The sequence below is a fragment of the Coregonus lavaretus genome, assembly GCF_964263955.1.
Source record: "Coregonus lavaretus genome assembly, chromosome: 18".
In the NCBI taxonomy this organism is placed as follows: domain Eukaryota; kingdom Metazoa; phylum Chordata; class Actinopteri; order Salmoniformes; family Salmonidae; genus Coregonus; species Coregonus lavaretus.
The window spans coordinates 26,595,912-26,610,831 of NC_140005.1; the positions used below are offsets into that span (position 1 = coordinate 26,595,912).

Below are 14,920 nucleotides of genomic sequence, written 5' to 3' on the forward strand. Positions count from 1 at the left end.
AAGAAGAGAAGAGGAGAGATGAGTGGACAGAAGACTTACTAAGAGTCTTTGCTCCCTGGGCAGAAGGGATGGCAGGCCCTGATTTGGCCGTCTGCCGTTTGGCCGGGTCAATACTGACCCTGAGGGGAGGAAGAGCAGTGAAAGGTCCAAGGTTAAAGGGCACAGAAAGGTCAGGGAGACATTGGCACACAGCAATACAAGAGTGAGGAGAAGAGTGAAGGGAGGGCACAGAGAGACCAAAGCGCATTGCCTACTACTGAGACAAGAGACTTCCTGCTAAGACTTCCTTCCTTATACTTGAACCAATCGTTTCTAAGATGCTGTTACTCTGTGCAGAAATAAGAATCACTCAACAGAGAAATGAAATGAGTGTCAAGAACATGGTGAAGGAAGAAAGATGGGAGGGTTGCAAATGTGACGGAACTTCCAGAGATGTAGAACTCCTGGTCGCCACTAAATCTCAGTGTGCCACTAAAGGCCTTTTCACACTGCATTGTTCTTAGCCCCGGGCTATCTTAGCCCCAGGCTAAGACTGGCCCTGGGATACCTTATCCTGTGTTCACACAAGCATTTGTTAACCCAGGGCTATTGGGCTAAGCCCTGGGCTAAAGGGATCTACACAGAATATGCAAATGACTTGGAATTAAATAGGTGCTGGTACTCATTTTGGGTCCCAGTACTGTTTCTATTTAGAAGCTGGAGCTCCACAATACTTTTGAGCTAATATTTTATAAGAGGAACAGGAGCTCAAGCAGTAGAACATTTTAGGTGCCGGTACTCAGCTCCAGTGAGCTCCTGCACAAGTCAAGCACTGGTTGTGTAGGCAATGACGTTTGTTTGGTTCCTTGATCTGATCTATAGCCTATAGGGCCCTCAAACTCAACTCGACCTCGAAGCCAGTTCCACTGCATTTTTTCATTGTTCCCCTCTAATCAAGAACTGATTTAGACCTGGGACACCAGGTGTGTGCAATTAATTATCAGGTAGAACGGAAAACCAGCAGGCTCCGGACCTCGTAGGGTAACAGTTGAGTACCCTTGCTATAGGCTATGCATCAAAGTAGCCTATTTTGCATTGATAAGAAAATAATAATCTCAGTGACTGTTCAAACAATAAACATTGTAGCCTTATTAGAATCCCCCCCAAAATGTATTTTGTTTAGATGTAATAACTAGTGACTCCAGGCTACTGGTAAAAACAGCTGCGAAATACAGTGCCTTCGGAAAGTATTCCGACCCCTTGACCTTTTTCACATTTTGTTAGGTTATAGCCTTATTCTAAAATTGATTAAATTGTTTTTTTCCCCTCAATCTACACACAATACCCCATAATGACAAAGCAAAAACAGGTTTTTAGAAATCTCACATTTACATACGTTTTCAGACACTTTACTCAGTACTTTGTTGAAGCACCTTTGGCAGCGATTACAGCCTTGAGTCTTCTTGGGTATGATGCTACAAGCTTGGCACACCTGTATTTGGGGAGTTTCTCCCATTCTTCTCTGCAGATCCTCTCAAGCTCTGTCAGGTTGGATGTGCGTCGCTGCACACCTATTTTCAGGTCTCTCCAGAGATGTTAGATCGGGTTCAAGTCCGGGCTCTGGCTGGGCCACTCAAGGACATTCAGAGACTTGTTCCGAAGCCACTCCTGCTTTGTGTTGGCTGTGTGCTTCGGTTCGTTGTCCTGTTGGATGGTGAACCTTCGCCCAGTCTGAGGTCCTGAGTGCTCTGGAGCAGGTTTTCATCAAGGATCTCTCTGTACTTTGCTCCGTTCATCTTTCCCTCGATTCTGACTAGTCTCGCAGTCTCTGCCGCTGAAAAACATCCCCACAGCATGATGCTGCCACCACCATGCTTCATCGTAGGGATGTGATGCTTGGCATTCAGGCCAAGGAGTTCAATCTTGGTTTCATCAGACCAGAGGATCTTGTTTCTCATGGTCTGAGAGTCTTTAGGTGCCTTTTGGCAAACTCCAAGTGGGCTGTCATGTGCCCTTTACGGAGGAGTGGCTTCCGTCTGGTCACTCTACCATAAAGGCCTGATTAGTGGAGTGCTGCAGAGATGGTTGTCCTTCTGGAAGGTTCTCCCATCTCCACAGAGGAACTCTAGAGCTCTGTCAGAGTGACCATCGGGTTCTTGGTCACCTCCCTGACCAAGACCCCTCTCCCCCGATTGCTCAGTTTGGCTGGGCTGCCAGCTCTAGGAAGAGTCTTGGTGGTTCCAAACTTCTTCCATTTATGAATGATGGAGACCACTGTGTTCTTGGGGACCTTCAATGCGGCAGACATTTTTTGGTACCCTTCCCCAGATCTGTGCCTCGACACAATCCTGTCTCAGAGCTCTACGGACAATTCCTTCGACCTCATGGCTTGGTTTTACTCTGACATGCACTGTCAACTGTGGGACCTTATATAGACAGGTGTGTGCCTTTCCAAATCATGTCCAATCAATTGAATTTACCACAGGTGGACTCCAATCAAGTTGTAGAAACATCTCAAGGATGATCAATGGAAACAGGATGCACCTGAGCTCAATTTCGAGTTTCATAGCAAAGGGTCTGAATACTTATGTAAATAGGGTATTTCTGTTTTTTATTTTTGATAAATTTGCAAAAAAGGTTTTAACTTTGTCATTATGGGGTACTGTGTGTAGATTTCTGATGATTTTTATTTTATTTAATCCATTTTAGAATAAGGCTGTAACGTAACAAAATGTGGAAAAAGTCAAGGGGTCTAAATACTTTACGAAGGCACTGTGTGCTTTTTCTCCACAACCAAAACATGACATTCTATTTTTAGCTGATGTAGGAGTGAATACATTCAAGCAGCATATCAAACTGGGATAATGTTTTAGGTTACACCGGCAAGTATAAGAATATTTGCAAGATTTTTTTATTATAAATCTGATTATTTGGGAATGCAAAAAAAACTAGCTAGCTTGCTATGTTTTTAGCTGCCAGCTAGCTTCTACTAGCAAGGGAAGGAGACTCTTCCTTGGTTTCAAATCGCCCCCTTGTGAATGGGAGTGGGACCGGCGAGGATACCAAAAGTCTCACTCCACCCACATGCACACACGCACATAGATCAACGGAGTGGAGGACAAACACAACATGCGAACAACAATCTCTCTGCCAAGTAAGACATTTATTAACACATGATGTCTTCTTGCTTCTACCCTATCATTTTATTTCCAACAGTGATGGTTTGTAAACCTTGCTGTCTGCCTGTCTGACCTCAGAAACAATGTTTCACTCATACAGATCCTATTAAATTACTAGAGGGGCTATATCATAAACCCTCAAAGTTCCATAATGGGGCCAAAATGGCAGCCATCTTGGTCAGGGTGGAATCCCAAACCAGTCTAATTGGAATGAATGGCAAGAGGCATAGGTGATGCATTTCCTGCTCTTACTTATGGAGGAAAATAAAAGTAAGCCATGAAATTGTTTAATGGAATTATAGTCAATCAAAAATATTGTCATATAATTATAATCTGAGATATTTTCTGTATAAATAGCCTCTAAAACATATGTAAACAGACCATAAATGTCTCAGATTTTCTTTTCTTGGAAAGCTGTGAGTTGAAAATGAGTCGTGGATGGGTATTCCAGCATGACAATGACCCAAAACACACGGCCAAGGCAACAAAGGAGTGGCTCAAGAAGAAGCACATTAAGGTCCTGGAGCGGCCTAGCCAGTCTCCAGACATTAATCCCATTGAAAATCTGTGGAGGGAGCTGAAGGTTCGAGTTGCCAAACGTCAGCCTCGAAACCTTAATGACTTGGAGAAGATCTGCAAAGAGGAGTGGGACAAAATCCCTCCTGAGATGTGTGCAAACCTGGTGGCCAACTACAAGAAACATCTGACCTCTGTGATTGCCAACAAGGGTTTTGCCACCAGGTACTAAGTCATGTTTTGCAGAGGGGTTAAATACTAATTTCCCTCATTAAAATGCAAATCAATTTATAACATTTTTGACATGCGTTTTTCTGGATTTTGTTGTTGTTATTCTGTCTCTCACTGTTCAAATAAACCTACCATTAAAATGATAGACTGATAATTTCTTTGTCAGTGGGGAAACTTACAAAATCAGCAGGGGATCAAATACTTTTTTCCCTCACTGTATATATGTGTGTGATGGAATGTATAGACATTATGGACAATATGTGGATAGAACATTTAGTATATCTGTAGACTAGAATACAGTATATAAATATGAAATGATAACACAGTATGTAAACATTATTAAAGTGACCGGTGTTCCATTATTAAAGTGACCAGTGATTCCAAGTCTATGTACATAGGGCAGCAGTAACCGGGTGGTAGCCCGGGTGACAGTGACTAAGTTCAGGGCAGTGTACTGGGTGGACAGTCTGATGGCCTTGAGATAGAAGCCGTTTTTCAGTCCCAGCTTTGATGCTACTGACCTCGCCTTCTGGATGATAGCGTGGTAAACAGGCCGTGGCTTGGGTGGTTGATGTCCTTGACGATCATTTTGGCCTTCCTGTGACATTGGGTGCTGTAGGTGTCCTGGAGGACAGGCAGTGTGCCCCCGGTGATGCGTTGGGCAGACCGCACCACCCTCTGGAGAGCCCTGCGGTTGCGGGTGGTGCAGTTGCCGCACCAGGCGGTGGTGCTGCCCGACAGGATGATCTAAATGGTGCATCTGTAAAAGTTTGTGCGGGTCATAGGGGCCAAACCCGGAGAAGATGGCTGCCGTTTTACAGCCCTCTAACCAATTGTACTATTATCTGTGTTTTTCCGCGTTATTTGTAATTTATTCTGTACATAATGTTTCTGCCATCGTCTCTTATAACCAAAAAGAGCTTCTGGATATCAGGACAGCGATTACTCACCTCGTATTGGACGAATAATTTTTCTTCAACAAGTCGGACGCAAAGGATATCCTACAGACACCCGACAAGGCCCAAATCCCCGTCATTCGCATGAGAAAGAGACTGAGATATCGTGGACGTAGGTCGGGGTGCCTTGTAAGGATCCGACGGCGAGCGAGTAAACTGCCTCTTCCATCAGTCCTATTAGCCAATGTTCAATCATTTGAGAATAAATTGGATGACCTAAGATTACGGTTATCCTACCAACGGGACATTAAAAACTGTAATATCTTATGTTTCACCGAGTCGTGGCTGAACGACGACATGGACAACATACAGCTAGCAGGCTATATGCTACATCGGCAGGATAGAACGGCTGACTCCGGTAAGACAAGGGGTGGCGGTCAGTGTATATTTGTAAACAACAGCTGGTGCACAAAATCAAATACTAAGGAAATCTCGAGGTTTTGCTCGCCTGAGGTAGAGTATCTTATGATAAGCTGTAGACCACACTATTTACCAAGAGAGTTTTCATCTATATTTTTCATAGCTGTCTATTTACCACCACAAACCAATGCTGGCATTAAGATTGCACTCAATGAGCTGTATAAGGCCATAACTAAACAGGAAAACGCTCATCCAGAGGCAGCGCTCCTAGTGGCCGGGGACTTTAATGCAGGGAAACTTAAACCAGTTCTACCTAATTTCTACCAGCATGTTAAATGTGCAACCAGAGGGAAAAAAAACTCTAGACCACCTTTACTCCACACACAGAGACGCATACAAAGCTCTCCCTCGCCCTCCATTTGGCAAATCTGATCATAACTCTATCCTCCTGATTCCTGCTTATAAGCAAAAACTAAAGCAGGAAGCACCAGTGACTCGGTTAATAAAAAAGTGGTCAGATGACGCAGATGCTAAGCTACAGGACTGTTTTGCTAGCACAGACTGGAACACGTTCCGGGATTCTTCAGATAGCATTGAGGAGTACACCACATCAGTCACTGGCTTTATCAATAAGTGCATCGATGACGTCGTCCCCACAGTGACCGTACGTACATACCCCAACCAGAAGCCATGGATTACAGGCAACATCCGCACTGAGCTAAATGGTAGAGCTGCCGCTTTCAAGGAGCGGGACTCTAACCCGGACGCTTATAAGAAATCCCACTATGCCCTCCGACGAACCATCAAACAGGCAAAGAGTCATTACAGGACTAAGATTGAATCGTACTACACCGGCTCTGACGCTCGTCGGATGTGGCAGGGCTTGAAAACTATTACAGACTACAAAGGGAATCACAGCCGCGAGCTTCCCAGTGACACAAGACTTCCAGACGAGCTAAACCATTTCTATGCTCGCTTCGAGGCAAGCAACACTGAAGCATGCATGAGAGCACCAGCTGTTCCGGATGACTATGTGATCACGCTCTCCGTAGCCAATGTGAGTAAGACTTTTAAGCAGGTCAACATTCACAAGGCCGCAGTGCCATACGGATTACCAGGACGTGTACTCCGAGCATGTGCTGACCAACTAGCAAGTGTCTTCACTGACATTTTCAACATGTCCCTGCCTGAGTCTGTAATACCAATCTGTTCCAAGCAGACCACCATAGTCCCCGTGCCCAAGGACACTAAGATAACCTGCCTAAATGACTACCGACCCGTAGCACTGACGTCTGTAGCCATGAAGTGCTTTGAAAGGCTGGTCATGGCTCACGTCAACACCATTATACCAGAAACCCTAGACCCACTCCAATTTGCATACCGCCCCAACAGATCCACAGATGATGCAATCTCTATTGCACTCCACACTGCCCTTTTCCACCTGGACAAGAGGAACACCTACGTGAGAATGCTATTCATTGACTACAGCTCAGCATTCAACACCATAGTGCCCTCAAAGCTCATCACTAAGCTAAGGATCCTGGGACTAAACACCTCCCTCTGCAACTGGATCCTGGACTTCCTGACGGGCCGCCCCCAGGTGGTAAGGGTAGGTAACAACACATCTGCCACACTGATCCTCAACACGGGGGCCCCTCATGGGTGCGTGCTCAGTCCCCTCCTGTACTCCCTGTTCACCCATGACTGCATGGCCAGGCACGACTCCAACACCATCATTAAGTTTTCCGACGACACAACAGTGGTACGCCTGATCACCGACAACAATGAGACAGCCTATAGGGAGGAGGTCAGAGACCTGGCCGTGTGGTGCCAGGATAACAACCTCTCCCTCAACGTGACCAAGACAAAGGAGATGATTGTGGACTACAGGAAAAAAAAGAGGACTGAGCACGCCCCCATTCTCATCGACGGGGCTTTGGTGTCCACATCACCAACGAACTATCATGGTCCAAACACACCAAGACAGTCATGAAGAGGGCACGACAAAGCCTATTCTCCCTCAGGAGACTGAAAAGATTTGGCATGGGTCCTCAGATCCTCAAAATATTCTACAGCTGCACCATCGAGAGCATCCTGACTGGTTGCATCACCGCCTGGTATGGCAACTGCTCGGCCTCCGACCGCAAGGCACTACAGAGGGTAGTGCATCACTGGGGCCAAGCTTCCTGCCATCCAGGACCTCTATACCAGGCGGTGTCAGAGGAAGTCCCTCAAAATTGTCAAAGACTCCAGCCACCCTAGTCATAGACTGTTCTCTCTGCTACCGCATGGCAAGCGGTACCGGAGTGCCAAGTCTAGGTCCAAAAGACTTCTCAACAGCTTCTACCCCCAAGCCATAAGACTCCTGAACAGCTAATCATGGCTACCCGGACTATTTGCACGCTGCTGCTACTCTGTTAATTATTAATGCATAGTCACTTTAACTCTACCCACATGTACATATTACTTCAACTACCTCAACTAGCCGGTGCCCCCGCACATTGACTCTGCACGTGTACCCCCCTGTATATATAGCCTCCCTACTGTTATTTTATTTTACTTCTGCTCTTTTTTTCTCACTTTTTTGTTGTTGTTTTATTCTACTTTTTTATAAAAAAATAAATGCACTGTTGGTTAAGGGCTGTAAGTAAGCATTTCACTGTAATGTCTGCACCTGTTGTATTCGGCGCATGTGGCCAATACATTTTGATTTGATTTGATTTGATACCAAATTTCTTCAGCCTCCTGGGTTGAAGACAGCGCCTTCTTCACCACACTGTCTGTGTGGGTGGACCATTTCAGACTGTCAGTGATGTGTACGCCGAGGAACTTGAAGCTTTTCACCTTCTCCACTGCGACCCCGTCGATGTGGATGTGGGCGTGCTCCCTCTGCTGTCTCCTGAAGCGCCTTCGTTTTGTTGACGTTGAGGGAGAGGGTATTTTCCTGGCACCACTTTGCCAGGGCCTTCACCTCCTCCCTGTAGGCTGTCTCGTCATTGTTGGTAATCAGGCCTCCTACTGTTGGGTCATCTGCAAACTTGATGATTGAGTTGGAGGTGTGCGTGGCCACACAGTCATGAGTGAACAGGGAGTACAGGAGGGGGTTGAGCACGCACCCTTGTGGGGCCCCTGTGTTGAGGATCAGCGTAGTGGAGGTGTTGTTTTCTACCTTCACCACCTTAGGAGGCCTGTCAGGATGTCCAGGACCCAGTTGCACAGGGCAGGCTTAACGCCTCAATCACACCGATAGCGTCATTGCGTAAAATGGTATGTAGCATCATCTGGATACGTATGCAACAAAAGTTCAACATTCACCTTCTGCTACCATTTCTGTCAACCCGTCTACGCATACAGTTTGACGCATACGTTCGATAAATCCAACGCTGCAAGACAAACGCAGCGTTCCATTGGAAATGAATGTACTTCTGGTGTACCAAAATGCAATGACGCTATCGGTGTGATCGAGGCATAATGATGAGCTTGGAGGGTACTATGGTGTTGAAGGCTGAGCTGTAGTCAATGAACAGCATTCTTACAGAGGGTACAGTTTCAGACTATTATGCCTCGATGAAGATGGAAAGCTGTGGGCTCCGGTTACTCGATACATTTGTGTGTTCGATGCACTTCATCACCAGTAAGTCACTAACATTTGTTTGTATCTAACTAACTATTGCATAAAGCTTGCGAGTTAGCCTGCAGTAAAGACTAGTGAGCTGTATCTGTCCAAATAGCTATAATATTCTTCTGCATTTGGATATTTATGATTCGACCAAGTAGGAGCAACAGGAGTACCCTACGGCTGTACCCTACTCGGGTGCGTGGTCATGTTAAGCTACGCCTCGCTGTGTGTATCCATGTGAGAAGATGTTAGCCAGCCTGCAAAGCAACCGTTTTTTGTTAGCCATAGCAACCAATGTATTTGCACTGATGAAAGTATTATTTTTTTTGTCCGGTTTTTGTCCTCAAGTGGAAGGATGAAATAGTATACATTTACTTATCAAAATAGCTGCAGAACGCATCACAGGCATCACAAGCATATGCAAATTAAGTGAAAGTCCAGCTTTTGTGATTGGACAGTAAAACAATTCTATGCGTTGTTCTTGACCCTGTTTCACACTGGCTATTTTGGCACCGTGTTTCTGGGTCTAGCCCCGAAAAGTCGGTGCTAACCCTGCTCCCGAGGTTGGTGCTAGTCCACTTTAGAATGTGCAAGTATGAACACTCGCTTGGCCCTGGGCTTACAATCTCCCTTAGCCCAGGGCTAAGCAGGCTCTTAGGTGTAAATGCGCCTTAAATCAGACTGAGGAACAGAAGGTTTTCTCTGAAGAGGTGATATGGTGGGAGAGCTTTGTCTTTACTTTTAAACAACCGCTCCTGAACTGCCAGACCATCCGCTTATATAAATGTTTAGAAATGTCTCAATCCCTTTGAATTTATGAATTGCATCTGATCTTGCTATCAGTACAACTTGTACACAAAAAGCAACCCAATAATTTATTTCAGAACCCTCTTGGTTCCCTACCAGTGCACATTTGACTCCACAAACCAATATTCCCAAAGCCTTATAAACAATTATTATTATCAGAATAATCTATATCTGGGTATTCAACTCTTAGTTGGAGGTCCAGAGCCTGCAGGTTCTGTTCTACCTGATAATTCAATTGCACCCACCTGGTGTCCCAGATCTAAAATCAGTGCCTGATTAGAGGGGGAAAAATAAAAAAAAGCAGTGGAACTGTCTTCGAGGTCCAGAGTTGAATTTGAGGGATCTATTTCATGCATCACCACATCGCAAAGTCGATCACATTGCTACAAGCCAGCCAAGTTATCACAGGGACCATCGATCATAACCAATAAACGTACAAGAAAATCCAATACTGGACAGAGCACCAGAATCTGTCTACCTTTCAAACACAGATCTGTCTACAAAAAACACACACACACTTACCTGGAACAACAGTTCAATACTAACCAATCATTGCTTTGTGAAAAACAAACCAGTCAATAGCAACTACCTAAGCAGCCCGTCCCCACCGCATGCAATGGAGATTGATTAGTGGCAAGCTTTCTGTTGGCTGTTGATGGATTTCTGACCGATCAAGAGGGCAACACGGCCCCTAGAATATACCCCATCTTTAACTCTAGAAGCCTGAGACCAATCACAAAGGTTCTAAGCACTGTGTTAGTTTGTCAGTTCCAGCTCATCTTATTATTGGTTAAAGAGAGTTTTAGTTGATTAATTGCACACAATGAAGGGAATAAGGGGTCCTACCTTTTCGTAAACCTGAATGACATGTTTCTACAACAGAATCAGGAAACACAAAGAAACAGTGAAAATGAGGAAGGACAACTGAAGGAATATAACTGATTAGTTGAAATGAGTGAACAAAATCACACTCTTAGAAAAGAAGGTGCTATCTAGAACCTAAAAGGCATCTTCGGTTGTCCCCATAGGAGAGGTAGAACCCTTTTGAGTTCCATTTAGAACCCTTTACACAGAGGATTCTATATGGAACCCAAAAGAGTTCTACATGGAACCAAAAAGGGGACAGCCGAAGAACCCTTTTGGAACCCTTTTCTCTAAGAGTGTGGGGTGGTTAGAATCATCAATGGTGAGGAAGGTTCAAATGACAGATGTTGATTTCTATTCCTAAAGTCAGGTTAGTCTTGGGACATCCCTAAATTGTTGTCAGTAGCCTGGCTGCCCGCCTGAGATGTGTTTCACACCACTCAGTTTGGACAAAAACTCAATTGGGTTTTCCCTGCAGGTTTACACTTGAGGTAAGTTTAATTATATGTATTTCTTAGGCTGACACCCAGGCTATGTTTTCAGTGCTTTTGGAACACTATATTGTTAGTAGGACTGTGAATGTTCCACACAATGTGATGATGCTAAAAGGCAGTGTTCAAAGGCCACTCAGAAGGATTAAAAACCAACCATATAAGTAAGAATTTCACTGTTAGTCCACACCTGTTGTTTTGATTTGATATTCAGTAGCTCGATATAGTCAGAGTATATTTTAGGGGCTTGGACTCATAGTTGAATTGATTGGCATGGAGCTGTAGTTCCTGACACCTACCTGCGTGTGAGTTTGGAGGTGAGTTTGGAGAAGAGGTTGCTGGAGCCGCGGCTGCGAGTCTGGGTAAAGCGCGCGGCGTCGTCAGACAGGGTGGGTGAGGCTGGGGGCCCATTGTAGGTGGCCGTGCGGCGCTCCCTCAGCTGGCCGCCGTGGAAGGTGCTGCGGCTCGCCGTGCCTCGTGGGAAACGTAGTCTGTCGGGTGTGGTGGCGCTGGTGATGCTGTTGGTGGACGCCACAGGGTTCCGCTGGCCAGGAGACACGGCCACACTGCAGGGAGGACGGAGGGAAGAGATGATACAGAGAAGACAGATAAACACCTGGCTGTACATACCAGTTCTATACATAGTATCACCAGCTGGGCCATTATCATATCACCAGAACCTTACCTTCAAATCCTAAACTCTAAAACTCTTCTAAAATGAAATCTAATCTGTGTTATGTTAATTTAGAATAATCCTAGTAGTTCACTAAAGTGTGCTATTATTAAAGTGAGTTGGAGTCCTAATATCCAGTTAGAACTAAACAAAGAGAGGAAACGTTGTTTAGGGAAACTGGCTAGTGGGGAAACATGGAGTGACTGACACAGTTTTGGATAGTCGAGGTAGAGGTGGGTAGTGGAGCTGCCAGTGACAGACCAGGGCCCGGTTTCCTGATAGTGATGGAATTAAGGCTTACGAGTGTTTTAACAATGCATCTTTCCTACAACATGCGATTCCCAAAACACCATGCAGAGAGAACGGTCGCTAAGTGCATCATTGGAGCATGTGTCGATACTGATAGGATCGAAAGAAAGGGAGCGCTGCTCTCGGGTCAGCTTTCTCCATTCAAATCTTACCTTAACGTTATAATTATTTCACAATACTGACGACGGATATGCTACTAGAGAGATATTACCACCTACGGCTGCAAATATTGAGGCGGCTTATTCTAATGCTTACCCATTAAAAATGCACTAAATCACTGATTTGGCACATCATTGCACACATGTTAGGCTACACATCAGAAAATACAGTATATTGAGACAAATTACAGACATTAGCCTACAAGTAGCAAAATAGACCACCATTTATTGAACATGAAATGTATTTCAATATGACTGAAATAGGCCTTTAACCTACTGTATTTATAATTTGATGCAGTCATCTCGGTTTTCATTTGAAGCATCTTTTCATACATCGCTTGTTTGTATCAATTGCAAAGACATAGGCAACTTTGTTCTAAGTTATCAGCGGTCACAGAGAGAAGGATAAACCATGTGATTCTATGTTTAGCAGAGATCTTTTGTGTATAACGTGACACGGGAGGGCAAAAAAGCATCTAACGACGCACTTAGCTGTCCAACGAGTGGTCTGAGGCAGGCGTTACATTACGACCGTTTTCAAGTGCAACGTTAATTAAGATTATTTTGGGAAACCGGCCCAGTGCCATACCAGGGCAAGACCAGGGCCAGACCAAAGCTCCAAGGTCCAAGCAGAGGATGGAGGAGAGATTAGGGAACAGAGGTGTGTGCATAATAAAGGGTGGGGCTGTCTCCAACAAGAGGTTAGAGAGAGGTAGAGATGTCGTCATCGCAACGGTTAGAGTCCATAAAAGGGATGGATGTCGATGTGGGGACCATTGCGTGGGTTAGAGAGGGCCTGAGACACTGAGACAGGTCTACAAGTGGGAGGGGAGAGGTCAAACAGACAGTTGGAGGCCCTGCCTGCCGTCTTACTTGGGCCTGTAGAAGTCCAGAGTGCAATGGGAGTGGGGCAGCGTGGCCCAGTCTGAGTTTGAGGGGCAGGCAGACAGACGGCCAGAGGCCTGGTACCTCAGCTGGACCGAGGTGGACGAGCCAGCCAACACGGGGGCAAAGCCAGAGGACGGACTAATTGTCACACAGGCTGACATCTCAGTTATACTGGGACACAACCAGACCACGAAGTAACCAGATAGATAGAAGAGAAGAAAAAGGGGATCAAAAAAGACAAGTAAAAGAAGAGCAAGAAATCTATGATATTTCTCCCCTGGAGGCCTTGTCGTGTTTTTCTTTAATAACTTATCTCAATAATAACAGTATTACTACACATAGTTCTCTCCTCTGTGCCCTTGGGGGGATGGACAGTGAAGGTGCTGTGTTGAATGCTGATGCCATGTGGAGGGTTCCTGTGAAAGGGGCCACTAGGGGTTTAGTTCAGGCAGCCAGTGAACACAGTAACATTCCGGCCTGTTCCTTACCTGTTCTCCTTCCCATTGGGAATGACAGAGAGACGGTCCGTAGCGTTCTTGTCGCTGCACACATACGTGTTTCTCCTCGTCATCCCACCAGAGCCAGTGTTATTCTGCAGGGTGAAACAGAAACGCTGATTCAGCACACATCATCAAATCAGAATGGGGGATTCATCGCCACTTCAAGTGTCATAATATGTTATAGAATCGATAATGGAATGGAATAGCAGACACTCACGTTGGGGATGGGGGTAGCACCCTTCTTGCCATTGGGAATATCAGCCTTGTTGGGGTTGTTGGCGTTCCCCAGCAGGGGGCTGGATGGGGGGACACTGCGCCCCCCGGGGGTGTTGGGTTTGCGGAGCTGCACCCCTCCCTCCTCTTTGATGTTGTTTTCGGCCGTGCTGGTCTGGCTCCTCTTGGGGTATCCGGACACTGGGGGAACATTCTGACCCACTGGAGAAGAGAAAACGAGGAAGAACTAGTCAAAAGAGATAGAAAGAAACATTACTGACCCGCATAGAACTGTATATCTTTGGCCTCACATTTGAGCTGATAAGCACGAGTCAAAGATGAGAATTCCCTCTAAATGTTTGTTAATATGACGGACTGATAGTGTCTTACCCTGGTCACTGTAGCGTCTCTGTTTCTGGTTGGAGGAGACGCTCCGCTGGACTTTGAGGTGGGAGGGGGACTGGCCATTAAGCTCGCTGGTGGGTCGGGGCTTGGTCAGGGACAGGTTGCTGCTGGAGGTTGACTCACTGGGCTCCAGCTAGGGGTCAAAGGTCACAAGCACACACGTTAAAAAGATTGGACTCTGGATATACTGAGCACTAGACCAAAGATATCAACAACTATCTATAGTGTTGCTCTGACCTCAGAAGACTTCCTCCCCAGCAGCAGGTAGGTGGCGGTGATCTCATCATACTTCATCTTGGCCAGAGACTCCTGGATCTCCTCTAGAGAGAAGCCCATCCCCACCATCACATCTGGAACAGTACAGAGACATGGGTTCACATACCCAGCCCTTACAACTCGGATGGAAAATTACTGAGGATAATAGCGGACGATACTGCCACTCCTATTTGCCATATTTTCATCTGTCTAGGCCTCTTCCTTTTTTCAATCTTTACTAACGACATGCCACTGGCTTTGAGTAAAGCCAGTGTGTCTATGTATGCGGATGACTCAATACTATACACGTCAGCTACTACAGCAACTAAAATGACTGCAACACTTAACAAAGAGCTGCAGTTAGTTTCAGAGTGGGTGGCAAGGAATAAATTAGTCCTAAATATTTCTAAAAGTAAAAGCATTGTATTTGGGACAAATCATTCACTAAACCCTAAACCTCAACTAAATCTTGTAATAAATCATGTGGAAATCGAGCAAGTTGAGGTGACTAAACTGC

At 45.5% G+C, this 14,920-nt stretch overlaps 1 protein-coding gene across 1 annotated transcript in view; it reads right to left on the bottom strand.

Annotated features, from left to right (window-relative positions):
* Positions 1 to 14,920, bottom strand: part of LOC311145844 (MAP/microtubule affinity-regulating kinase 3-like) — a 45,211-nt gene that overhangs the window by 3,140 nt on the left and 27,151 nt on the right. Inside the window, exons 11-16 of the mRNA XM_084182177.1 lie at positions 14,386 to 14,498; positions 14,134 to 14,281; positions 13,748 to 13,965; positions 13,519 to 13,622; positions 11,302 to 11,568; positions 10,494 to 10,520 (exon numbers count right to left, since the gene is read on the bottom strand). Of these exons, the coding sequence (XP_084038303.1) occupies positions 10,494 to 10,520; positions 11,302 to 11,568; positions 13,519 to 13,622; positions 13,748 to 13,965; positions 14,134 to 14,281; positions 14,386 to 14,498 (877 nt within the window). The remainder of the gene's footprint in view (positions 1 to 10,493; positions 10,521 to 11,301; positions 11,569 to 13,518; positions 13,623 to 13,747; positions 13,966 to 14,133; positions 14,282 to 14,385; positions 14,499 to 14,920) is intronic.